The following is a 26,335-nucleotide window of genomic DNA, read 5'->3' as shown; positions in this document are numbered from 1 at the left end:
CTCTTCATTGTTCCTTTTTTGTACTTTGACAATTCCAACCAAGAGGCAGTCGTTGTGGTAACCTTCTAAAACCACTGATTAAAAATGTGTATGGGAAAAGCCAACATCATAGTGTTGGCACGTCATCTTGGAAGAACCAACAAGTTCAAGTAAAACAACACAATGCTTTCATTTTGATGGTCAAATGCCCCTACAAGGAACTGTATTAGACTAGTTACATGTTTTCCATTGTACCTTGACATGATGTTGGACTTACCGATGTTTTTTATGCTAACCATAAATGCTATTACACGAACGTTAACAAATATTACATGCTTTATTATGTTTATTATGGAAACCTAGACCAACTATTGTGTATAAGCTTGATGTTTCAATATGTTCTGTAAGCTAAGCTAACATGTCATTAAGTTTGTAAAACGCTGTCTCCTGCCTATGTATGTACGCTACAGTTGCATGGATCCCTACAAACACTATGCTAAGGATCCAGATGTTGAATTCCATAGTCAATCTCGCGCCAAAATCCAGGTGTTTGTAACATGTTTTAGTTTGACTATAATTCGTTAAAGTGCAGTACAATAATAAACTAATTAATGTAACATATCACAACCATTTTAGCGCCGATGACATTAGGAAAAACTTTCGGCGAAAGTATCCCAGCGTCTCGCCGCGGTGGTCTAGTGGCCAGGGTACCCGGCTGCTGACCCGCTGGTTGAGGAATCGAATCCCGGCTGGGGCGGCTCCATTTCCGACGGAGGCGGAAATGTTGTAGGCCCGTGTGCTCAGATTTGGGTGCACGTTAAAGAACCCCAGGTGGTCGAAATTTCCGGAGCCCTCCACTACGGCGTCTCTCATAATCATATGGTGGTTTTGGGACGTTAAACCCCACATATGAATCAATCAATCAAAGTATCCCAGCATACGAGAGGCTTCAGCGGTTATAGAGTTTACGAGGATTGTTCATTGGTAATGAGAACTCCCATGTTCCCTTGTCCCAAGTACGGGTATCATGTCATGCATTCTGGTGGGATGTTATTAAGCACGCAAGTCGGGCAGATTACGTTATCACGCGAAATTCTCGCACTCTTGCATGTTTCCCAAGTTTGATTTTATGCACCATGTTGGGCATTACTCATTAGTGTTATTGAAGTCGACTTAAATCGCTCGCACATTAGTGTTGCATAAAAAGTTACAAAACAGAAATAAAGCGTAAAAACGAACTTTGATTTGGCGTTGAAAGTGCACGCGCGCGCTATCGAGAAAGCCGCATGCGTGTCTCGTACAGACAGTTTACCTGCTTTAGGCATTGGCCAGGCGGCCCACCATCTTGGTTTTCAGCAGAATTCAGCTCCCTGTAGAAAGGAAGTGAACGCGTCAGTACGAACCAGCAGAATGAAAATAAGCGATTGCGTCAGTTTTTTTCTTTGTTTTGTTTTTACAGCAACAAGCGAATACATGCGACAAGAACGTTCCTAAACGTAACACTCGCAGCTACCGCATACAACACATCCTAGCACACAGCAGAATGTTAGCACTAACAAATAACCAGTTCACTCTCATCACAAAGATTCAGAAAAAGGAGGTAATGAAAGTTCTACATACCTTTCCAAGTGAACATCGCAGCGATCCTCACAGGCTACGTTTTCTCCGTTTTCATCCATATTCGTCTATTGCGCGACTATGAACACATCACCAATGCTACTGACAAAATTATTGAAGCATGTCACGACACAAACCTATGAAGAAGGCTTCGCACCATGGCTCGCACCCTCACAGTGAACAAAAGCAATGCGAACTGAGCGAAAATTATGACGGAAGTCACGTGCTTTTGCCGGGGGGGGGGTTACTAGCAGGGCACGTTTCGTGTCGTCTGCATCACCACTCGTATGACCGTGTTGTTGACAGCCCGCTGGAGTTCTTAGTGTGCATTTAATACAGCTCTTGCACTTCGAAGATAGTGCAGTGTGTCGAAAGCCTACAGTGAGAGTTTGTCTTTGCGGTTGAGAGTTTATTTTATATCGCTTGAGGTCCAAAGCGGTCGTTTCCGATGCTCGTGACCATTTCACCGAAAATGATTGGCGCCGCACCTTCGCTGTTTTCCTTCGGCACTGTACTTGCGTGCCTCAGCAAAGGAAGCCTACAATCATAAGACGAGAACGGCAGGGTCCACGGCCCTTAATGCGAGAGGCGGTGGTGAACTGTTTTGGTGTACGACAGTCACAACTACCGGAAAGCGTGGCCCACTATTCTCACCAGAGTCAACAATTAGACGTGCCTGACACAGAAGGTAATTCATTGTTCGAATTAACGTTTCCTGTTAACGTTTTGCGTGCGGTAACTTCACCTTTGGCCAAGTTTCTTTTGATACGGTCGCAGTCGGCTGACCCGCACGCTGCTGCGAATGATACTCGTTCGCAGCAGCGTGCGCTACATAGTAAAGAATAATTCGGAGGTACTTCATCTGGCTGAATGGCAAGGCAAATTAAATAATGTTTCACTGTTACATAACCGTAACACAACCGTAACAATATGTTATGTATCGCGAACTTACCGTATCTGCAGAAGAAAACACTGCAGCTTGTCGCACCGTTGCTCTCTTGAAATCAGCTAATTAAACACGAAGTGCAAAGCTGCAAGTTTATTGTATATTCACGATATGAGCCGTATTCACGCTGCGAATGACACACAGCGACTAGTCTGCTAGGTCACTACACCATGTTGGTCAGCGACTAGTCTGCTAGGCAGACTAGTCGCTGACCAACATGGTGTAGAAACAGATCAACAAGCATCTCTTCTAGAAGTTTTTAGTGTTGCTCTGTATCGGCTGGCTACCTAAACTTAGCCGTTCGTCTAGTTGTGACGCAATATTAACGTCTGCAACGTAGACATCGGGACTTCGCCTCGAGTTAGCTCAACCTGCTCGAAGTCACCTGCAAGCACTAGCCTCCCGGAGCCACCAGCGTTGCAACACCGCCGACATCGCAGTCGTGCCAGAACTCTCTTCGACTTCTTGCATCCGATCGTCGGGGACGCAACGCTGCCGGTCATCACACGTATGCCTTCACCTGTTTATATCTTCGAACTTTCTCCTCCATCGTTCTATTCTTGTTAGTTTGTGTAGTTTGTAATAGTCTCTCTCGTAAGCTGATTTATCGTTTCTGTTATATATTCCTTTAGTTGTATCAAGGGTCGATGTATTTTGTTAGTTGTATTGAAGTGTTATATTAGATCCTGTGTGCTGCAATATCACCAGAGTAAAGTTTGTTTTGTTTTCTCACGTCTCTGATCTCTTCACTGTCCCTGCTTGCGTACGGAACGAACCAACCTGCTGTCATTCCCGTCGCCGACTTCGCGCTGGCTACGCTAGAGTGGCAGCTTGTAACAGCCATTCTTCTGCATTGTTTGGGGGCGGAAGGGCAGCGTGTTTACCGGACTTTACCTGCAGGGTAAAATGCCGCAGCACCAGCAAGCGCCGCAGCACCGGAACTACAAGAGAAGCCTCCCGCGTCCGCTACTGACGAGTACGAGGCTGCACTCATCGCCTTACGGCAGCAGTTTTCCACGTCGTGTAACGTCGTCGTCGAGCGTCATCGTTTTTACCGCCGCAGCCAACACGCAGGCGAGTCCGTTCATGACTTCGTTGCTGCTTTACGGGAGCTCATTTCGCATTGTTCGTTTGCTTCACAAGATGATGCTCTGCGGGACCGATTTGTTGCCGGCGTTGTTTCCAACCGCGTACGAGAACGGTTGCTGCTCGAGGGTCCCTCCCTTTCGTTCGAGAGCGCAGTGCGGATCGCTCTTCAGTGTGAGCAAGCAGCTGAAGAGCTGAAGGAATTTTCTGCTTTGGTCGAGCCCGTTTCTGTACGGCGCCATTCCCAGTATTCGCATTCTTCGCGAAAATTCAATTTCCAGCCAAAAGCGCATTTTCAGCAAAACTCTCCAAGCGCTAGCGGTTCGCGTGCTCCGCAGGGGCCCCGCCCCCCTCGGCGAGACAGAGATAGCCGGTCCGTTTCACCACACTGTTTCCGATGCGGCTCGCGGAATCACCGCGCATCAGCGTCACAGTGCCCTGCGCAGGGAAAGAAGTGTTTGTTTTGCGGTATCGAGGGATACTTTCAGAAAGTATGCAACCGCAAGCGTCAAATGCAAGGCAGGATTCGTGAAGTTGGCATCGATGACGATGCTTTGTCAGGGGGAAGTTCTGAGCAAGTTTTGACTGTGCAGCATCCCGCTCGCAGCGCAATTTACGCGTAGCGGATGTCAAGTTGTCATTCCTTGTTGACTCAGGGTCGTCTGTTTCAATTCCATCAGAGCAAGAATTTCACCAACATTTTCAAAGCGATTTGCTCCTCCCAGCTCCGCATGTCACTTTGTTTGACTATTCGAAGCGCCCAATTTCCGTGCTAGGCTGTTTCCAGGCAGACGTTCAGTTTAAAGGGCGCTCTGCTCCACTTCTTTTCTACATCGTTCGCAGAGGAACTTGTCTGATTGGCCTCGACGGCATTAGGGCCCTAAATCTTCGAATACAGGGCTCCACTCTTGAGTGCCTACACACGTCCGTTGCCCCGCCGCCGCGTGTTAATGACCCGACAATTTGTCACATTCCGATGCAGTCAATAGAGCAACCCAGGCAAGCAAACCTTCCGCCAGCCTTGGAACACGACTTCGGTTCACTTTTCAGTCCCGAGTTGGGTCTTGATAAGCGGTTCACGCATCGTGTCAAGATTCGGCAAGGCGTGCAGCCGGTATCTTCGAAGCTGCGCCGTCTTCCATATTCACTTCGGGAACCAGTGTCAAATGAACTTTACAGGTTGCTGCGCCTTGACATCATCGAACGCATCGATGCTTCTGAATGGGTTTCGCCCATTGTTGTCGTTGACAAGAAAGACGGCACCATCAGAATTTGTGTTGACCTCCGGGAGCCTAACAAGGCTATTGTACCAGACAGCTTCCCGTTGCCACATACAGAGGAACTCCTTCATGCCTTGGTAGGCGCGACACACTTCTCAAAACTTGACTTGGCTTCTGCCTACCATCAGGTTCTTTTGCACCCTGACAGCAGGGACCTGACAGGCTTCATCACGCATGAAGGACTCTTTCGGTTCAAGAGAGTTTGCTTTGGGTTAGCTTCTGCCCCAGCGGCATTTCAGAAGATGATGGCCACAATTCTGGATGGCTGCCCTGGTGTGTTGTTCTACATTGATGACGTGATAGTCTTTGGGAAAAGTGCAGAACATCTTTTGCACCTAACAAAGGTCTTGCAGAAAGTCAAGTACGCAGGCCTGAAATTGAACGACAAATGCCTCTTCGACGTTCCAGAACTTTCTTTCCTAGGGCATAAGGTCACTGCACAAGGTATCTCGCCGCTTCCAGAGAAAGTCGACTCGGTAGTTAACACTCCAGTGCCAACAGATGTTGCTGCCCTCCGTTCATTCCTGGGTCTTGTAGAATACTATTCCAAGTTTGTTCCCCGCTTGGTCCAGGTGGTCGAGCCTATGCGCGTTCTGCTTCGCAAGAATGAGCCATTCATCTGGTCAGCCGAAGCAGACAGCAGTTTCCGGAGGGTCAAGGAAATGCTTTGTTCAAGTACAGTTCTCCACATGTTCGATCCATCACTTCCAGTCACCGTGTCGACCAACGCTTCCGACTGTGGGCTGGGAGCCGTTCTGCAGCAGCAAAATGGCCATGAGCTCCGCACAGTGGCTTTCGCGTCTCGTACCTTGTCACCAGCAGAAAGAAAGTACTCGGTCGGCGAACGCGAAGCGTTGGCATGCATTTGGGCGTGCGAACGATGGCACACTTACCTTTGGGGTCGCCATTTCAAGATTCGAACGGACCATCAGGCGTTGGTATCGTTGCTGTCTTCGCAAGGACGTGGCAGAAGGCCACTTCAAATTGCACGCTGGAATGCGCGACTCCTACGCTACAATTTCACTGTCGAGTACCGCAAGGGGTCCACCAACACGGTGGCAGATGCTCTTTCTCGGCTGCCAGCTCCTGCCGCGCAGGCACAGCTGGCCTAGGATGAAGAAATTGTGTCGTTGGTCGAGTCGGCTTGCGTGACGAAGGAAGAATTCAAGCAAGCCGTCCTCAACGATGGTTGTCTGCAAACGGTCAAGTCGTTCGTGCTCGGTTCTTGGCCACCACAAAAGTCCATACCAGAGGAGGCAAAACCTTTCTACTCTGTGCGCGAAGAACTTTCTGTTGTTGATGACCTAGTGCGCGCAGAACGCCTCGTTGTTCCGTCCTCACTCACGGCTCAGTTCATCGCCGTTGCCCACGAGACACATCCGGGCATCACGCGCACAAAGGCGCGACTTCGTGAGCTATTCTGGTGGCCACGGATGGACAAGCAAGCTGAATCTGCCGTGAAAAACTGTCACATCTGCCTGGAGGCAGATAAGTCTGCCAAAACATCGCCAGCGCCATTGCAGCCTATTGACTGGCCTGAAAGGCCATGGCAGAAACTGGGCCTAGACATTGTTGGCCCATTGGAACATGCACCTCACAATAGCCAATTTGCTATAACACTGGTCGATTACCATTCCAAATGGCCAGAGATATATTTCTGCAGCAAAGTGGCCACCAGCACCGTGAAAGACTTCTTAACCAGTGTTTTTGCCCGTGAAGGATACCCGGAAGAGATTGTTTGCAACAATGGGCCGCAGTTCGCTTCACGTGAATTTGTAACCTTTCTTCAAAACCGAGCCATCAAGCTGTCTCATTCGTCTGTATATTACCCTCAGGCGAATGGGCAAGTCGAGAGGTTCAATCGAACTCTGAAGAACTTCATCCAGGTTTCACTCCTCGAAAGGAGACCTATCCGACAAGCAGTTACACACTACCTCTCTATTTACCGCTGTACTCCACAGGCTACCACTGGAGTTGCCCCAGCAGTTCTGCTGCATGGGCGAATTCCTTGAACCAGATTGAATGTTGTGGGGTTTTCGGCACTAGCGTTTGCAAAAGACCCAGCAAAAGAACTGGCGCGACTGCGCCAAAGGGTCCGGCTTCAACAGCAAAGCAGTAAGGAGTACACGGACCGCAGGAGAGCTGCTAAGCAGCCAAATATAGCTGTGGGTGATTTCGTTCGTATCAAGAAGCCGTCCGTTCGCTTCAAGGGGGATCGCTCCTTTTCCTCGCCAACTGAGGTGTTGGAGAGGAGGGGACCTGCCTCTTTCCGACTTGCAAACGGCCGCACATGGAACGCCTCCAAGCTTTCCCGGGTTCCTGAGGGGGGCACGAGTCCACCATACCAACGTTCGGAGCTACCTGCGCCACAGCTTCCGGTTCAAGTGCCGCAGCCTGCCCTGCCGCCGCCGCCTTCTCCCGGGTCGCAGCTGCCGCCTCCTGGCATACTGCAGTCTGCCGTACCGCAGTCGCCTGCTCCTGATCCGCAGCTGCCTGTACCGGAGCCTGCCATGCTGCAGCCGCCTTCTCCTGGGCCGCAATCGCGGTCTCCCGGCGTACTACAGAGCTCTACAAGCTCATTACCATCTCCGGCCGTGCAGAATCCCCATCGGCCGTCCCGAGAGCGCCGGCCACCGGTCTGGCTCAAGGACTATCAGACCCACTAGTTGCCTGTGTGTATACCACAGTGTGTATGTAGTGTAAATATATATGTGTATACAGCGTGTAAAATGTACAGTGCATACATAGGGGTTTCTTATTAACACTTACTAACAACTAATCATTACATATAAGGGAAGGAGTATATTATATTCAGTTTCGGTTTTTACTTTGTGTTCTTTCACCCCCAGGGAACTGTCCTTTATGTATATATTCGATGTGTTGCGTACAATAAACGTCTTTTTGTACGGTGGTGCTGCCAGTGCTTCTTACGTCTTTCGCAAACACCACAGTGTCCTACAGTGGAAATCGGGGTGTACGTCCAAGGGGAAGAGGAGGGGGTGTTGTTGTACTGCTATGTTCAGATTTGTTATCTGGCCATGTGCAAGTTATAAGACTCCAACCACACTTCCTTTTTTTTTTTAACTGATGGATCACACTGTTAAGAATTCTTTATCATACTGGTTACTTCATATTTCTTGCCTCATTTTAAAGCTTTTATTTTTTAAACAAAAGGGTTTTCAATTGTGGTATTTTACCCATCTTCGCAGGCATAAAAGCTAGAGGCTTTAACTTCTAAAAAGGCCCTGCAGTAGTTTTTGAGCATGGTTAGAAAATTCTGCCGAGCAATAGTCGAGGCTCCTGAGAACGCAAACATTATAGTGTGGCATGTGGCCTAGAATTTACAATAAATTCTCAAAGTCACCTAGAAATTGCTCCTGCTTCTCGCTATAAATTATGCCATATACCCAAATTTCTGTGCCGTATAGCCATTTCCACGGTGCTTGGCTGATTTGAGCATCGTCCGTTGCGTAGTTGCTATGGCCACAGTAGAAGGCCACCACATGACCGTGCATGCACATACAATTGCACTAAAAGTAAGCAGTGCGCTTGAAGAAAAACAAAGGGTTCAACGTCATGATGTGCGCTGATGAAGAGGTGCATGTTTTTGTCCTCTTGTCATTCCCCTTCCTGCGCAACTTTAAGCAACCTCACTGGCTTAGGAAAGTGAAACCGCTTGAAGCAGGTGACTGATACTTGTAACTGTGGTCGCACTTGACAGATTCTTAAAATCTTCTCAGCATGTTATTTATAAAAGGTCATGCGCTAATAATGAGACTATTCCAGTATAATTTTGAAAAATGTTGCAGAGCCCCTTTTAGCATCTTAACACTGATGCATGCATCCCTAGTACCAGTGCCATCTAGCAGTTTGAGACAATTCACATGCATGTATCATCACATAGCATCATGTTGCTTATAAATGTCAGCATGCCAGTTTACTACATGTTGTACCACAATTTTTGCTGAGTTGATCGGTAAGGTACTTCTTTGGAGATCCTGTGATAATTCTTGCTGCCTGCAAAACACTTAATGTAACATTCCCACAGAGCCCGTAACTTTTTTTATTGTTACCGTACAGGTGCCCTGAATGAAAGCTTATAAATGGTGTTGCATCTAAGAAAACGCCATGCAGCCTATTTAAAGAAACTGACATTTATTGTCTTTGTTTTGATTAACTGTGAGGTAAGCTTTAAATTTGTGCATGACCATTTTGCATTAGCCATACATGTGGCTTTTATCACTTGTAGATTGTATTCTTTCAGAACTGCTTTGAGTGAAAGTTTTGTATATTTTTAGTAGTGGCCCGTAAGCAACCTTTTGATATATTTTTTTTGAATTGTGGCACATTCCCTGTGAAAAACGTTTGTTTCACTTATATCCTGTTGATATTTCTCAAGCTCTTGATCCTTTAGTTAAAATTCAGAGGGCACATAAAAAGTTTGCAATTTGGGCTTAGTCTTATATTATGTGGACAATTAATAATTCTGAAATGAAGTGGCCCAAAACCATGGCATGACTGTGAGGCGTGCCATGGTGGGAGGCTCCTGGGTAATTTTCTCCGCTAGTGGCTTTTTAAAGTGTACACCACCATCATCAGCTTCACTACGCCCACTGCAGGCTTTTCCATGATCCGTCAATCAACCCGGTGTCATTCGTTCGTAAATACAGATGAGAAGGCGTTATTGAAAGCATCAGTTCATTCAGCACCTGAAAGAACTTCCCCAGGTTCATTGTAAGGGTGGTGACAACCACTGCTTTAGCATTATTACCAGCCACTACTTGTGGGGATCGTTAGTTAATATATTGGGTAGATAGTTGTTAAAAAATTTGAACTTTGCATTAGAGATAGCCGTTAGTATATTTTTTTCTGCTCCGTAGTACTTATCCTAGTTGTGGGAGCCTCCTTTTAGTTTGGCAGTCCGAAATGTACGTTTTTTTTTCTTGTCTAGTCAGTGCAAAGATTTATTATTAAACCATGGCTTATGACTGTTAACATGCTGCTGGTGAAGATTTATGATGAGATAAGTTGAAGAAAGTGATAGCTTTATTGTTACAACAGAAAAATATGTGTTTATATGACCACCTTCTGGGCTGTGATGTCACAATACATACACCTTCAGTGAATTAAAGCTGATACACATCAAATAAATATTACAGTATATTATTTAAAGAGAATCAAGCGTTACAAAAGTGTTTTTATATCGAGGACATTCATTTCACATAAAATGGCACTGAAGGAGGGATCTGTCAGTCACTCTCCAAGGTAGCAGGACAGAAGTTCATAGGTATTTCAGCAGCAAGCCTCACCCTTCAGTGCTCTGGAATTTCGAGGACAGTGCCACAAGTTGTGGGTATGACAGTGTATGCAAGCCATGACAGTGTATGCAAATAAGAGTGCCAATCTTGTTGGTGGTGGATGAAGGGGGAGGGCAGTGAGTGAGTATGTACCTTCTCAATGAAGACCACCTGGCAATGGGACATTGAGTGCTGCTGGGTACAGTGTGTGATTTTCAGAAAGTTTACCCTACATTCTCTGCGATCAAACTAGAAGAAGTAAGGAGTTCTGGATTACCAAAAAGATTCAGCCAATTTGGAAAAGCGTCCAGAGGGTTAACACAGAAAATAACCATGAAGCATTTTCTCTGAAGCCTGAATGACTAGCTATCTACTGTATGGAGATTTGTAGTGTTAGGTGTACAGTGAGGTGGGTTACTAGAATGTTGTAAAGAGTGGAGTAGGCAGGTTGCTGGCTGCAAGTGCTAGGTACATGCCTGCCAAGCTCAAGAATTTTGAATCCTGGGAGATTTCTGCAACAAGTGAAAGAGGGGGGGGGGGGTGCTGCACTGAATTATTTTCTGCCATTTTTTGCAAAAAAGAAGAAAACAAAACATACATCACTAAAAACAAGACGATAGGGGGTGGGGGGACAGTCCCAATACCAAGCGAACAAAGACGTTGAGGTGTCATAATGGCTTGGAGTGGCCGAACAAGGGTAGGGTTTCCCACTAAGATGAGAGTCTCAAAGTGGAAGTGCAAATACTCCCGAAATTTCGCGTAATCAAAAGAACTAGCAAAATCTATTTTTGTCAGAACAACTCACGTGTCTTCCTGGGACACACACGAACGAATGGGACGGCACAGCTCGGTGCCACGAAAGCGTGCGTCTAATCTTTGCTCGCTAATAGATTCTTCTAATTGAAAGGAATACCAAAACACTTCGCGCCTTTTTTCATGCCTTTACTGCATTCAATCTACTGTTGCGTTAGCCGCAGGCCCTTCGCAGGTCGTAGATCGCTATCGCGTCGCCAAGACCGCGGTTTTATGCGCGACGGTTGCGGCAAACAGCAGTTCTGCTTTGAACCAGCGTGCCTGCGCACGTGCCTTCAAAACTAAGTCATTTTATGCCATGCATGATTGCATCTGCAAGGGTTTTGTCCAGAAAGTTTGCGGAGAACACCGTTGCTTTGACCGGTCGAGCATTGGACGCCAAACACCTTTCGGAGTTCTGTCAATTACGTCGTCGCCATACATCGTCGTGTCAACAACGACCGCAGTTTGGTCGACTGTAGAAGACAGTGCGTGCGCCGGCCACATGCGTATTTGCGAAAATTCGATCGCACTGCTGTTGGCTTTCGTTTGGGGGTCTCAGCAACAGCCGCAATTAAAAAAAAGTGTTCAGAAAAATAGAATTTTGGCTCAATAGGTACAGTGCAATTCGGCTGGGGAATCTCGCTAATTCGTACCGGCGGTTTCACATCACTGAGATTCTACTGTATGTTTATATGAACGCCTTCTAACTTTGTGTATAATAAAATGCCGTTGGTTTGCAAAAAGCCAGAAGTAGATTGACCTGCATTTTTGTCAATGCGGTCAGATCACGCATAGAAATATTGATTTCTGGGAGATTTTCATGACAACCATACAAACAGAAGAAACGGTCGAAATCCAGGAGTCTACCAGACAATCCGGGAAACTTGGCAGGTATGTAGATATTTTATTAGGCTTGGGTGTTTGTTCTGATACATAGAGGCAGCAGAGGGGAATGAGTTGTGAGATGGCCCTCTTCTTACAAATGCTTCACTTTTCTGTGTAAAGAGTGCATATGTCAAACCTGGAAGTATGAACCAACTAGCCAAGAAACACTTTCTATTGAGTGGATATACAAAGACGGCGGCGGATATGAGTAGCCTGTATACCAGCCAGTTTGCTGACTAAAAACAGACGGCACTTGAGCTGCATCTAAATATTTGTAGCCTCAAGATCTGCCACATCACCTCTATCACGGTAGGAATTTCACTTATTGCTGGCACATTTCAATTAGGGTGGAACGTAAAAAGCACTAGTGCAGTAGCTTAGGTGGACGTGAAAATACACCAGATGTTCAAAATGAATTCAGAGCCCCCACACTTAAGCATCCCTCATAACCTGCAGTGCAGTCTAACACAGTTATAAAATACCTACTAAATATGCTGTGCGTGTTCAGATTTCAGTTATGTTGATTCCTCGGTAGGAACTGACAACTGTAGCATTTTAAATGGCCTTTTTCTCCAAATGGTAAGCAGCCTGCAGTGATTAGTATTCACAGTGTAAAACAAGTCATTATTGGCAATCTGTTCATTCTGCTTTAATGCAGCAACTATCCTCCCAAGTTTTCAAAATCCTTATTTTTTTTGTGCTTTAACAAAAAGTACACTGTAGAACCAGCACTGAACTCCACAACGTTCCACTGGGCAAACACCCCATTACTATTCTGTTTTACAAAAGCAATGTTGTTGAAAAAACATGATGGCAAAATCGAACCAAAAGCTTAGTAGACACTTGCCGGCTGCAACACTGACTGAAATATTCTGTTGTATTTACCTGGGTTGTAAATCAACAGGGGCTGGTTCTTTAGGCTCGGGATCAAGATGAATGAAATCGGAACTGTGACTGAAAATATTACTAAGGAAATACAACGTCTTCTTCATGACGGACATCTTGACAAACCTCTTGAACATTGATGTATAACAAAAAAAGGATACCATGGTGAAGACTCATCTGAATCACTGGTGCAGTCCATGGCCAAGAACCTTTTATAAGCATTTTTATCACCTGTGGGGTCTATAACAAATTTTACTCCAGAAGAGAGTTCATGGTCTTCTTCCTAATGGTACAAAACAATGAATTAGTTGTCACAAAGATATCAAAAACATGCAAAAATTAAGACCGTTAAACAGCAACATTGAAGGCTGTATAGGCCTGTAAAATTTACGGTCTTGTGCATTATAAGCAAGATATTGAAAGGAATGGCAGAAGAACACCTGTATAAGAACAGTATCTTGTTTCTGTGAAAATCACATGTTCAATCTGTTCTAGCTCCTAATGCAAACTAAGCATCTCAGATGAGAGTGATGAGATGAGAGCTGCTGTCATAAATGGGTATTTAGCTGATTAGAAATTGTATTACCTGGAGCCTGCAGAATTGGAAGACTATTGAAATTCGACTAACAAAAAAAAAAAACAGCAACAGCAAAACACCAAATTTCACTACCATTAACTGAGAGGAGTTGACATGGATAGGCAGAACTGTCTACTGATTTGTTATACCCATAAGGTACAGTTGTATATTACCGAGGTGAGGGGGTGAACGTAGATACTGAGGCAATATATACTGCATACTTGATTATTGATACAAAATACCAATGAGCAAAACATTTTAAATAAATTTTCGAGAAATCGTCAGCACAATAGGCATTGAAAAGAAAAATAGTGAACTCTTCCTGGGATGTTGAATGAGTAGTGTATACAATACATCACAAAGAACGTGCCCAAACTTGCTTTGCAAGTGTAAACCAAAACATAGCAAGCACAACCAAAACATATGGCATCGGAACGATCGCTATACAGGACAGTCGCACACTACAACAATTATTAAATGAAACTTCGAAGTGGTGTTTTAATGTTACCAGCACTGGTTATGCTTATAATTAATGTGGGTAAACTATCCAAGCCTCTTCTCGTTTGGGGGAAAATTAATATGAAATGTTATGGTGCTGCAGTGTTCAATGCTTCCCTTTTGGTAATGGTTACTGCAAGATGAAATGTATGATGGCGGTTGAAGAGAGAACATAAATGAGTTGTGATAGTAGGTTTATGAAAAAGACAAAGGCAAGATAAATTTGTGCAGGCTTATAACAGATGAAGGTGCAAGAAAGCTTGCCGAGTGACTTTGTATTGCCTCAAAGCAGGGCCGAATTAACAGTACGGATGGCCCGGTAAAAAAAAATAAGGGGCGGCCCTTTGCCCCTCCCCCTTTCTTTTCCGCTTTGCCATCTGGTCATGCTTAAGACTTGACGTTTTTTAGATTCAGCTGCAAAGAACACGAGCCACACTTGTTCTAAGCCTTTCCGGAGTGTTTAATATCCCCTGGTCATTTTCTTTCTTGTGGAACACGTGGAGAGATTGTCATCGTAACAATTAACTATATCAGGAGACGAAGACACATGGACAGCATTTCAGCATAAGATTTCTCTGGTTCGTTGGATCATACTGAAAAAAGACCAAGGGCTGAATTAACAGTACAGATGGCCAGGTAAAAAAAAAATAAGGGGCGGCCCTTTGCCCCTCCCCCTTTCTTTTCCGCTTTGCCATCTGGCCATGCTGAAGACTTGACGCTTTTTAGATTCAGCTGCATAGAACACGAGCCACATTTGTTCTAAGCCTTTTCGGAGTGTTTAATATCACCTGGTCATTTTCTTTCTTGTGGAACATGTGGAGAGATTGTCATCGTAATAATTAACTGTATCAGGAGACGAAGACACATGGACAGCATTTCAGCATAAGATTTCTCTGGTTCGTTGGATCATACTGAAAAAAGACCAAACTGTGCGAAAAGTCAAGACGAAAAGAAGGAACGCATACAACACTTAGATGCACAGTCCAAGCACAGTGTGTGTCTCTTCCATTAGTCTTAACCTATAGCTTTGTTTGCCCTTACTCCAAGAGGGGACCTCTTCCCTCAAAAATCAGCGAGCGCCTTTGTGAAAATAGCTTCCTCTATCTGCTTCAGGTTTACTAAATCGGCAGTGCACGCTTTGGTTGCCTGCATGCGAGCAGTACCGAAGTTGACAGGTGGGTCTTTTTCACAAACTGTTCCCACGTACTTACTTACAGTAAGTACGCTACCAATCATTTATCTACTTTGGTTTCATACAACACACATTTAGGCGCTTCTAAGGCATCATTTCGATATAGTGCTATTATGCATATTATATATGCCTACTAATCACAGATGGTTTACAATTAAAATATCTTTATTATGTGAAGGGGTATCCACAATCTGGTGGAAGATAATGGATATATGTTGTAGATATTTCCAGTGGACAACCTTTACTAAATGATGAGCTCTTAAGTTTTCCTGTATAACTCCCAAGCCGAAATTAAGACAGAGTGGCAATGCCAGAAGAGAAAAGTCAAATCATTATTCCTATGGAATCCTTGCACAATCGGGAAGTTTCGTACCATACAAATATTTCATGGTGCGTTGTTTACCCTTTAATGAAAGTATACTAACGCATGCGTCAGCTGCATACAAGTCGTTTTCATTCAGCGCAGAAAACAATATTTCAAAACAAGAACAACTCTCTTTGCGAATTCTTGTCGCGTGTTGGATCGATCCTCGTCAGGCTGCTCAATGTGTCCATTCGCTGGATCAGCTCCTCCCCTCTACAGGATGCATGGTCTTGGGCGATGATGATGATGATGAAAAAATTTATGATGCAAATTCAAAGAAAACGGGAAGTGATTGGCAAGGTATGCTGCAGTAACCATAGAATGGTATGGCCTCGAATTCGCCTAGACTTGAAAAAGGAATGACAGAAACTGATACGCAAGAAGCCAATCAGTGAGCTAGCACTGAGAGGGGAAGTACAAGAATTCAGAGTATCGCTGCAGAACAGGTGCTCGGCTCTCAATGAGGAAACCAACCTTAGCGTAGATACAATGAATGATAATCTGACGAGTATCATTACGGAGTGTGAAGTGGAAGTTGGAGGCAGGGTAGTTAGACAGGACACTGGAAATCTTTCCCAGGAAACGAAGAACCTAATTAAGAAGCTTCAAATCATGAAAGTGTCAAGTACAGCAGACAAAATAGAACTGGCAGAGCTTTCGAAGTTGATTAATAGACGTAAGGTATGCGATGTAAGAAGGTATAACATGGAGAGAATTGAACACGCTCTGAAAAACAGAGCAAGCGTCAAAGCAGTGAAGAGGAAACTTGGGATAGGCAAAAGTCGGATGTATGCACTAAGGGACAAGGAAGGCAAAATAACTACCAATATAGATAGGATAGTTAAAATAGCGGAGGAGTTTTACAGAGATCTGTACAGTAGCCGAGACAACCACGACATTAATACTATAAGAACTAGCAGTAACCAAGATGACACCCCACCAGTAATGATAGAAGAAGTCGGAAAAGCTTTGGAAAGCATGCAAAGAGGAAAAGCTGCTGGTGAGGATCAGGTAACATCAGATCTGCTGAAGGATGGAGGACAGATTGTGTTATAAAAACTAGCCACCCTGCTTACGAGGTGTCTCCTGACGGGAAGAGTACCGGAGTCTTGGAAGAACGCTAACATCATCTTAATACATAAGAAAGGAGATGACAAGGACTTGAAGAATTACAGGCCAATCAACTTGCTCTCTGTAGTATACAAGCTATTTACAAAGGTAATTGCTAACAGAGTAAAGAAAACATTAGAATTCAATCAACCAAAGGAACAAGCAGGATTTCGAACAGGCTACTCAACAATTGACCACATTCATACTATCAATCAGGTAATAGAGAAATGTTCAGAGTATAACCAACCACTATACATAGCTTTAATAGATTACGAGAAGGCGTTTCATTCAGTAGAAATATCAGCCGTCATGCAGACACTGCGGAATCAGGGCGTAGATGAAGTATATATAAACATTCTGGAAGAAATCTACAAGGGATCAACATCTACCATAGTGCTTCATAAAGAAGGTAACAGAATACCAATCAAGAAGGGTGTAAGGCAGGGGCACAAAATCTCCCCAATGCTATTTACCGCGTGCTTACAGGAGGTTTTCAGAAGCCTAGAATGGGAACAGTTAGGGATAAGAATTAATGGAGAATACCTTAGTAACTTGCGCTTTGCCGATGACATTGCATTGTTGAGTAACTCAGGGGACGAATTGCCACTTATGATTACGGAGTTAGACAAGGAGAGCAGAAAGGTGGGTCTTAAAATTAATCTGCAGAAAACGAAAGTAATGTACAACAACCTCGGAAAGGAGCAGCGCTTCGAGATAGGTAATAGTGCACTTGAATTTGTAAAAGACTATGTCTTCTTAGGGCAGGTAATAACCGCGGAGCCGAACTACGAGATTGAAGTAACTAGAAGAATAAGAATGGGGTGGAGCACATTTGGCAAGCACTCTCAAATTATGACAGGTAGATTGCCACTATCCCTCAAGAGGAAGGTATATAACAGCTGTATCTTGCCGGTACTTAGCTACGTAGCAGAAACCTGGAGACTTACAAAGAGGGTTCAGCTTGAATTGAGGACGACGCAACAAGCAATGGAAAGAAAAATGGTAGGTGTAACCTTGAGACACAAGAAGAGAGCAGAGTGGATTAGGGGACAAACGGGGGTTAGGGATATCATAGTTGAAATAAAGAAGAGGAAATGGACATGGGCCGGGCATGTAGCGCGTAGACAGGATAACCGCTGGTCATTAAGGGTAACTAACTGGATTCCCAGAGAAGGGAAGCGGGTTAGGGGGAGACAGAAGGTTAGGCTGGCAGATGAGATTAAGAAGTTTGCGGGTATAAATTGGCAGCAGGAAGCACAGGACCGGTTTAACTGGCGGAACATGGGAGAGGCCTTTGTCCTGCAGTGGACGTAGTCAGGCTGATGATGATGATAATGATAACCTCTGCAACAGCCCAGGCCCTGAGAATGAGGGCCCGGCAGACCTCGGGGGCGCTGTCGTGAAGGGCGCCTTCCCACTGCTCTGGGGTACGAGTGGGCCGATAGATTGGGAAGTAGGCAGCGGTGCACACTACAGTAACGTGAAAGGTTGTGGGGATAGCACCACAGCCTCAACAGGCAGCAGTATAACGAGTCGGGTATATTTTATACTTGGAGTGGAGGTTCGAGAAAGGTCGGGTCAGCAGTTGGAGAACTGGGACAGCCTCCTCGCGTGTGAAGGAGTCTGGTGGGAGTTTGTACTGCTGTCGTTGGTGTAGGTAATGTTGTGTGACTTCGTGGTATGTGAGAAGTTGGTAATGTGGCTCTGTGTTGGCCGCCTCACTGCGCAGGGCTGCTCGGAGGGTGAGTTCTAGAGCGGCCATACGAGCGCATTATTACTCGACAGTGAGGCGTGACCGGTAGTACAGAGCAGGTGTATGATGTGGCTGTTGTGTGAAGCAACTTTCGATGTGCGTGAGAGAATAGAATGGAATTTTTTAGGAAAGCAATGACCTGTTAGGAAAGCCCGACATGGCGCTTGCGAATCGGTGAGTATGTAGTACGTTTCTGTGGGGAGGACACGATGTGTTGGATCGCTAAGGTAACCGCCAGAATCTCGCCCAAGTCGGTGGCTGAAAATCGGGAAGAGATTGAGGCAGCACTCACGATCCCATGAGTGCCGCTAACCACCACCGCTGTGTGTCCGTTTGTTGTGCAAGCCACGAACGTGTAGTAGGCCCTATTCTCCACGTCACTGAGAGTGCGATTGAGGTATCTCACCTGTGCCCAACATGCTCAGGGTGCATGTTGCTTGGCAGGGAATGTACGTGAAGCACTCAAGCTATTTTGAGTGGCACGTAAGTTCCCCGCTTTTTTGGAGGTTCAGAGGGGACTGGGTGACACAGGCGGTGGAGTACGTGTGTACCCATTGAAGTGGAGGGGAAAAAAAAAAAAAAAAAAAAGGTGCTGGCACTGACTAATCCACTGGGCCTCGATTACTCCATTGAGGGTATTGTGCACTCCTTAGTGACAAAAGGCGCTGCGTAGTAGTGTGGAATGCCCAAAGGGACCTTGCTGGCCTCACGGATGAGTGTGCCCTCCCGTTCACGTTGTCCTTGTGTTAGCCGGTGAAATGGAAGGGGATAACTGAAGCGGCTTATAATGCACGTGTCCACTAGCCAAAGCATGTTCCGCTCCTCAAGTTCCAAGCACATATTACTTACGCGTAGGAACATGGTAATGATCTGCTCCGTCTGGCATGAAAGTAGGGAGATTGTGTGTCGTGCCTCGCCATCTGCTTCAACGTAGTTCAAGGATGCATGCCCGCCCAACTTGAGGGATAGGTGTTCCTTTGATGAGTACATTAATCTGTGGTGGGGTATTTTTACGGTGGCCGCAAAAGAAAAGGAGCTCAGACTCGTTTAGAGCACAAGTGATGCCACCCATCAAGCATAGTCTGACGTGACCTCTACCACTTGTTGAAGACGGTCTTGCATTGCGCCGTCGGAACTCTGAAACGTCCCCTATGTGATATCATCTGCATAGATAACATCGTGCAGGCCCTCAACTTGCTCAAGTTGTTTAGGGAGACCTAACATAGGGATATTAAATAATGCTGGTGAAATGATAGAGGGGTGCCTCTGCCTGATTGGCAGATAATACTCAAGCGATGTGGGCATATACCAATTGTAGTGGTGCGATCACGAAGAAAGGCTCTGATATAGTTATGAACGCGAACGTCACAGCGCAATTCGGCGAGGTTACTGAGAATGAGGTTGTCCTCCACATTGTCAAAGGCTGACTTGAGGTCCAGCGCAAGCAAAGCGCAGGTTTCGACACCCCGCGATGAACCCAAGACCTGCTCTCTCAACTGGAGCAACACATCTTGGGTGGATAAGTGTGAGTGAAAGCTGAACTTTATATGTGAAAAGAAAGACTGGCCCTCGAGAAATGGCTGCCAGCACCTCAGGACATGTTCCATGAGCTGCAATACATGACGTAAGAGAAATTAGTCGCAATGGGTTTCCCAGTTTTGGAATTAGGGAACTTTCCGCATGTCATCATGCTTGGGATAGCGTGCCATTTTACCAATGCTTGTTAAACGTGTCCACAAGGTGCGCAATATCTGCATCATTGAGATATTGTTGTGTCGTGTCCCAGATGTGGTCAGTACCTGCACTGAATTCTTCTCAATATCCTCCAACACGGAGCAGACCTCTTGATTTGTGATCTCGGCACTAGGACACTGGGAGAATCTGCGTCGTATGGGTATGGGTGCTACTGGGCACTCGCTCCAAAAGGAATATAACATGCCTTCAATTCCTGCAGGAGATGGCCAGGAGAGTCTCTAAACGAATAGGTGAGCAGATGCAAGCACTTTTGAGCATGCGCCTTTGTACCTGATGGGTCTATAAGTGCACAAATAATGTTCATGTTTTAGAAGTACTAAGGGTGCCAGAAAGACGACAAAATCCCTTGCAGTTGTTTCTTGTGAGAGTCTGGCCGTACTCCTGGGCTTGTCACGTCATAAGCACAATCCAAATTTTCAGATCACGATTTAGGTGCTGACGCTTCCAACACCTCGAGAGTCCCCTTCTAGCGCCCCACAAGTGGAGTAGGTGCGGGTCAATGTTGGGATTGATGGGAGCAGTCGTTATCTACTGTGCGGTGACATCGAAGTCAGCCATAAGGGCCGCGAGCCAGTCTTTGTAGCCATCCCCTTATGGACTAGGCGTCACCATCCACTTTTGAACTAGGCGTCCGTAGCTTCAGAAATTTAGCCCAGTTCGTTATATAAATTTTATGTTCAAGCCGGCACAAACTAGCAAGAGGAAGGACGGTTGCGATGATATGGTGGTCATTCCCAAAAGTTTCGACTAAGGGCCCACTTGAGATGACTGCGCCAGTACCGCGAATTATCGCAAGATCGAGACACGTATCTCGCGAGATGCTATTCCCGACGCGGCTTGGTTGTGTGGGATCAGTAAGCAACGTGAAGCGCATATTACATATGAATGGTGGCCCACAATTTTGTTCCGAGTGCGCTGAATTGAAATCTCCACAGATCAACAACTCTTGGGCGAGTAAAAGGTTCTTACCACAGACCACATAACTGTGAGCTGACTTCCAAGGTGATGCACGTTATGCAAAGAAGAACCTCTCAGAAGCATGTACATTGGTAGTTGAAATAGATATAAATAGATAATCCAGTAGGAGGGTTAAACGTTTTTGAACAAAACAACAAAGTCGCCTATTTTTCTCTGGCCTTAGGAGGGCCCCCAAAAACCGAAGGGCCCGGTTCATTTGAACCCTTTGAACCCTGGATAATCCGCCCCTGCCTCCAAGGAATGTACATGGTTGTCATGTTCAGTGCGCCATGCTGATGATGCATACTCAAGCTGTGGATTAATGTAAGTTCCTGCAATCGAACACTGGAATTCTTTACCTGGAGTTGTCAGTGCATTGCATTTTAATAGCTTTTTTTTTTTTTAATAGCTTTTTGTCTTCAATGGATGCATGATGTTTTATCCCCACTCCAGCAAAAGCAACAGTGGGGGCTGCTGCAGTATGCATGTCAAAAAAGTTAAACAAAACAACAGCAACTGGCACTATCAGGAAAATTTCAGGCTGCCTGAAAAATGGTTCCCCAAATTACCCGTAATCATAAAAAACATTCTGAATGAACAGTTTGCGAAACTCTGCAAGGCGGCTTTCCTGTATGGTTTGTTTTTCAATCGAATACTCTCGTTTACAGACTGCTTTGATTGATTGACAGACTGACAGACAGACAGATAGATATACAGACAGGTGAGACGGCTGAGACTGAGTTGGGAGCAGTTTTCGGAGCAGCAAAATTTCAATTTTGGAGCTGAAGAATCTTGCTTGGGAGCAATTAGTGACATTTAATGTCGTCCTGGAAGCTTGAAAATACAAGTTTTTAGCAACCTGTGGGCACCCTTGCATATTTTAATTAGTTCATAATACACATAACAAAGAAACAGATTTTGAAGGTAGCTTTCAAACAGATTATTGCCAGGTATGAATTGCACTACCTTTCTACATACCACGTGACCTATCTGGCCCTCATAACAACATGTGAAATAGTATTTAATAAAAAAAGGTTTTCTTAAAAAGTGGGCTCCCCGGAAACATTTAAAAAGAAAAACGCATCACACTCAAAAAGAAATTTTAAAAATGTGATTGCACAAGAATCTTAGTTACGTTAACAGTGGTCCTTCGCTTAAAGAAAAGCCTGACATCAGAGCGTCAAGAGCTTTTAACAGACAACAAAAGCACACTGCACTGCCGTTTGCGGCCACCTCGTGCGGCAGGCACCACCTTCAAGATTGCAGCGTGGGAGCCAAGAAATCTCGCCGCACAGACTATCTCGTAAAGCACGTGCGTATGGCACTAAATGAAAAGCGAATGATACTGATGTCTCTCCACGCGAGAAACCATGCGTTATTATACGGCACACATTGAACAGTATTTTTTTTTAACGTAGATCACTACTGACGATGTAGAACTCCCGATAATACATCGCCTTGCGATTGCCGCTCTGCGACTTGCTTAAACCGCTCGCGCAACGCAGATAAGAAATTTGTATTCATGCAAATGAACCGCCGAACGTACAGAGGCCGGCTTTATCGCATAGGAAGAAAAGAAAGAAAACAGAGTCACACTGTCGCCGAGCGAAAGAACAATCTAGACAAACCTAAAAGCATAGCCTAGAGCGGACAGACGCAGCGATGCCTCTTAAAGCGCGCGTTGAGAGTTTGGATTACAAAACGAAGCAGTGGCAGGTCAACATTCATGAAAATTGTGCCATATAATCGCCGAAACGTCATGAGTCACGAATAAAGCGCCGAGGTGCCCGTTCAGTTCGTTAAAAATGGCTTGAACTTGCGTTCTGACGCCACAGCTTCACAAATAACTAAGTGTTTCTCTCTACCTGCAGACAACGATGTGCAGATTTCGCGTGCGATGGCTTCACAAATAACTAAGTGTTTCTCTCTACCTGCAGACAACGATGTGCAGATTTCGCGTGCGATGGCTTCTTAAAATGCAAAATGCAATCAGAACTCACTGGTCTAAATAAGTTCGTAGCTAATGGGCGTAAACCGCGAATGGGCTGCGCGCATTCTGTTTTTCACGGAACCCATTTTGAGAACACATGTGCACAAGCCAGAGCGTCCGGGAGACGTGTCACATGCAGGGAAATGACTCCACGTTTACAGTTACTCGCTCAAGGCAAACGCACACGCATATGTGACCGCACACAGCAGCATCGACATGAAAACTGCAGCACCAGAGCAACATGCTATGCACAGCAAACAACTTGAGAGTCAACCCCGCTATGCTCAACACTCGACTCTGTGGTTCTTGCAAGGAGACAGTGGCACGGCCACACCAGAGCACACAGCCTAGCTAGTAGAAGCGGCACGCTCAATGCACTGCAGCCCATTTTTAAGGGGCACAAATATTTACAACAGTTTAGAGAAGATTATGGCGGCACCATGGGAGCCTTCATCACCAGAAAGGTGCAAAGTAAAAAAAAACGCGATTGGGCGAGTCTTATTAGTCAACGAGCTCGGCCTTTTTTCCCACTGCAGCTGAGGTTCGCACCAAAATTCTAGCTTTCGAGGCTGGATTGGAGCATGCTTAGAACAAGAAAACGGAAATGTACCAAAAATGTGCAATATGCACAGCTCTCTCACCCCTGATTCATTGACAGACAGACAGACAGACAGACAGACACACAGACAGACAGACAGACAGACACATAGATAGATATGATCAAATTGTTTGTTGTAAGCAAGAAAATGCTTGGCATTCAAAACTGAAAATTTAAATTAACATGGAATAATAAATCCACCCTTAATCAATACATTACCGCTGATGCATAAATCATGAGAATATAAGCAGAGATGACAGCTTTAACTTTAAATGGATATTTCCATAACCTACTGGCATTGGTAGAGAAATTGTGAAATCCTACTGTGATGTGCCAGTCAGTACTGTTCCAGACAAAACTGTCGATTCCTTTACGTACATTGACATAACTCCTGGAGAAATCGTTATTGTCGTTAAAGCTATACCATGCGAACATAGTGCAGGGCGTGATGCAGTATTACCATTTCCCCTTAAAAACTTATTCAAAGAAATCCTTTGTGTTCCTTTGGCTACGATCACTAGTCATGCATTTCACATGTCCACCTTAGCCTGATTTACAAAAATACCAAGAGTAGTTCCAATTCCCATAAATGGTGACTGTAGCGTTCTGGAAAACTACTGTCCCGTGTCAATATCAAGTGCCATATATATAGTGTTCGAAAAACTTTTCAATCACAAAACAGTTACTAAGTCTTCTCACTCGAAGCTCTGTGCAATATGGTATTTGGAGCAGTAGATCAACTTCCACTCCAACTTAATTTCTTTCAGGCATGGTTAATTCCTACATAAATAACATGACAGTAAGTGGCATCTTCATTAATGCCAGAAAAGCCCTCAACACCATTCGTCACGGTATACTACTTACGAAATTGGAACATCATGGCTTCCAAGGGGTAAATCTCTAATCTTTTATAGTTACCTTATGAGCAAATGGTTCCCTTTTCCAACATAAATTTCGAATTTTTGCCGGTTACATCCGCAGTACCAAACGGATGGCTATTGGGACCAATTTTACTTTCTCTTTATATGAATCCCATTAACCCTACACAACTTTCCTCGCGTCGTGTAAGTTGATGACACTGCTCTCATTTGCGCATGAGTCCACAGATGAAGCTTTAAGCATGGCTAACAAGGAAATGAAACTAACTTGTGGTTGGTTTCAGGCCAGTAAACTGGTTGTTATAAATGTCATGTTAATCATTCACCATACAAAGTCTTAACTCTACACTTGTGTATGCTTCAGAAAGAGAGCAAAACTATAAAAATAGAGAGTAACCTCACATATCTTGATATTGTACTAGATCATAATTTCAACAAGAAAATGTATATTATTTCGCTCTTCAAAACGCTCAAGACAGCGCGCTTTATGTTTTTCGAATGACGCCAGTACTTCAATGTAGCAACATTGAGAACAATTTACACGGTGTCTACCAATTCACTTTTTTGAAATTCCCTGATTTTTCCAGGTTTTCTGGGATGATTTGAAGCAAATTCCATGACCCTTACGTCTGTTTCCAAAACTCTGTGCACTGAAAACAGATGCTCGAGTGATAGAAAAAAATGAAGCACACCTATAAAATAAGTAAATAAATGTACCACAAGTGTCTAGAATGTTCAGAGGATGCACGGTAAATATTAAAAAAATATGTACATCTGCCCAATATAAAACCTCTGAGTGAGAGAGTAAGCAAGTTGGCTGTTTATTGTTTGGAAGAACCAGAAAGAAAACACACGACTTAAAATTAACTGCAGCTAAAAGTTTAAAGGAGCCCACGACAGCCCTACAATGCAGCCAAAGCAGCTAGAAAACGTAGAAGTGGCACAGTCTCGTGGGTGCAAAAGGAGGACGCTGGTACCTGGACAGTTCCGCCACTAGAATATATTCTAGTTCACTATAACGGTTACAGCCCAGGCTGCTTATGATGTGGATTGGATTAGACTGACCTGTATTTACTGACTTAACTATTTAGAATGTGAATTGGATCTGATGCGACCTGGATTGCTGTATTTACAATTGATTTGCATTCCCACCTAAATTGCACACCTCTAGTATATACTTTTCAGGAAAAAAAAAACGACCACTCGGGTATTTTGTGCACCTTGCAATGAACAATGACTAACAACGTCACATGAACGGAGCCTTGCTGCATAATTTTCTTTTCCATGACGAGGACATGCATGTTGTAGTTTTATTTCTCTGGGCTCTGACGCTCAGAGTTTACCAAGGTCCTCAGATGCCTGCAATGAAAGCTAGGGGTAGCGTATAAAACGATGACGTTTGAACATGTGCAACAGCAACAGCTCCCTCGATTCCATAGATTTATCACAGATGCCAGTGGGTTACCTTCGTTTGTGTACTCTTCCATGAATATAAGACTAAAAAGTAATCACAGATTTAATAATACCATCTCAAAACTGAAATGAGAAATTTAGATGAAGTTGCCCAACTCTGCCCTTGAAACGCGAGCTACCAGCAATAAGTGTGTAGCTGAGGACTTTTGCCGTTGCAATGCCAATAATAATGATGATAGTAATAGGAATAATAAAAGGCATGACATAGCCTGGCAAGCCTCTGCTAATGGCAGTCCTAGCCGAACCAGAAGTCCTTCAAACCGAGCCAAATCATGGTCAAAACAAACATGCACAAATTTAACGACGGGAATCATGTTGTGATTGAAAAGTCAGATATGCTAAGCGATATGTAGAAGCAACAGACATCAACATAGTGTAGGTATGAATATAGAAGCTAGACAATGCTTAAGACAACGTGAA

General features: G+C 44.7%; 1 protein-coding gene across 3 annotated transcripts in view; it reads right to left on the bottom strand.

Moving 5' to 3' along the window:
* LOC119176524 (zinc finger CCHC domain-containing protein 8 homolog) overlaps positions 1–26,335 on the bottom strand; it is an 80,706-nt gene that overhangs the window by 51,818 nt on the left and 2,553 nt on the right. The window contains exons 3-5 of one of the 3 annotated variants that reach the window (XM_075877810.1): positions 12,932–13,053; positions 12,771–12,839; positions 1,292–1,349 (exon numbers count right to left, since the gene is read on the bottom strand). The exons of 1 other annotated variant lie outside the window; for it this stretch is intronic. In XM_075877810.1, the coding sequence (XP_075733925.1) occupies positions 1,292–1,349; positions 12,771–12,839; positions 12,932–13,053 (249 nt within the window). Of the gene's footprint in view, positions 1–1,291; positions 1,350–1,599; positions 1,775–12,770; positions 12,840–12,931; positions 13,054–26,335 lie in introns of those variants that run through there. One more of the 3 variants, XM_037427860.2, reaches the window with a different exon arrangement.

This window comes from Rhipicephalus microplus, chromosome X (genome assembly GCF_043290135.1).
Source record: "Rhipicephalus microplus isolate Deutch F79 chromosome X, USDA_Rmic, whole genome shotgun sequence".
Taxonomy (NCBI): domain Eukaryota; kingdom Metazoa; phylum Arthropoda; class Arachnida; order Ixodida; family Ixodidae; genus Rhipicephalus; species Rhipicephalus microplus.
Note: the sequence above shows the minus strand (reverse complement) of the source record. Positions and strands in the feature narration are given on the sequence as shown.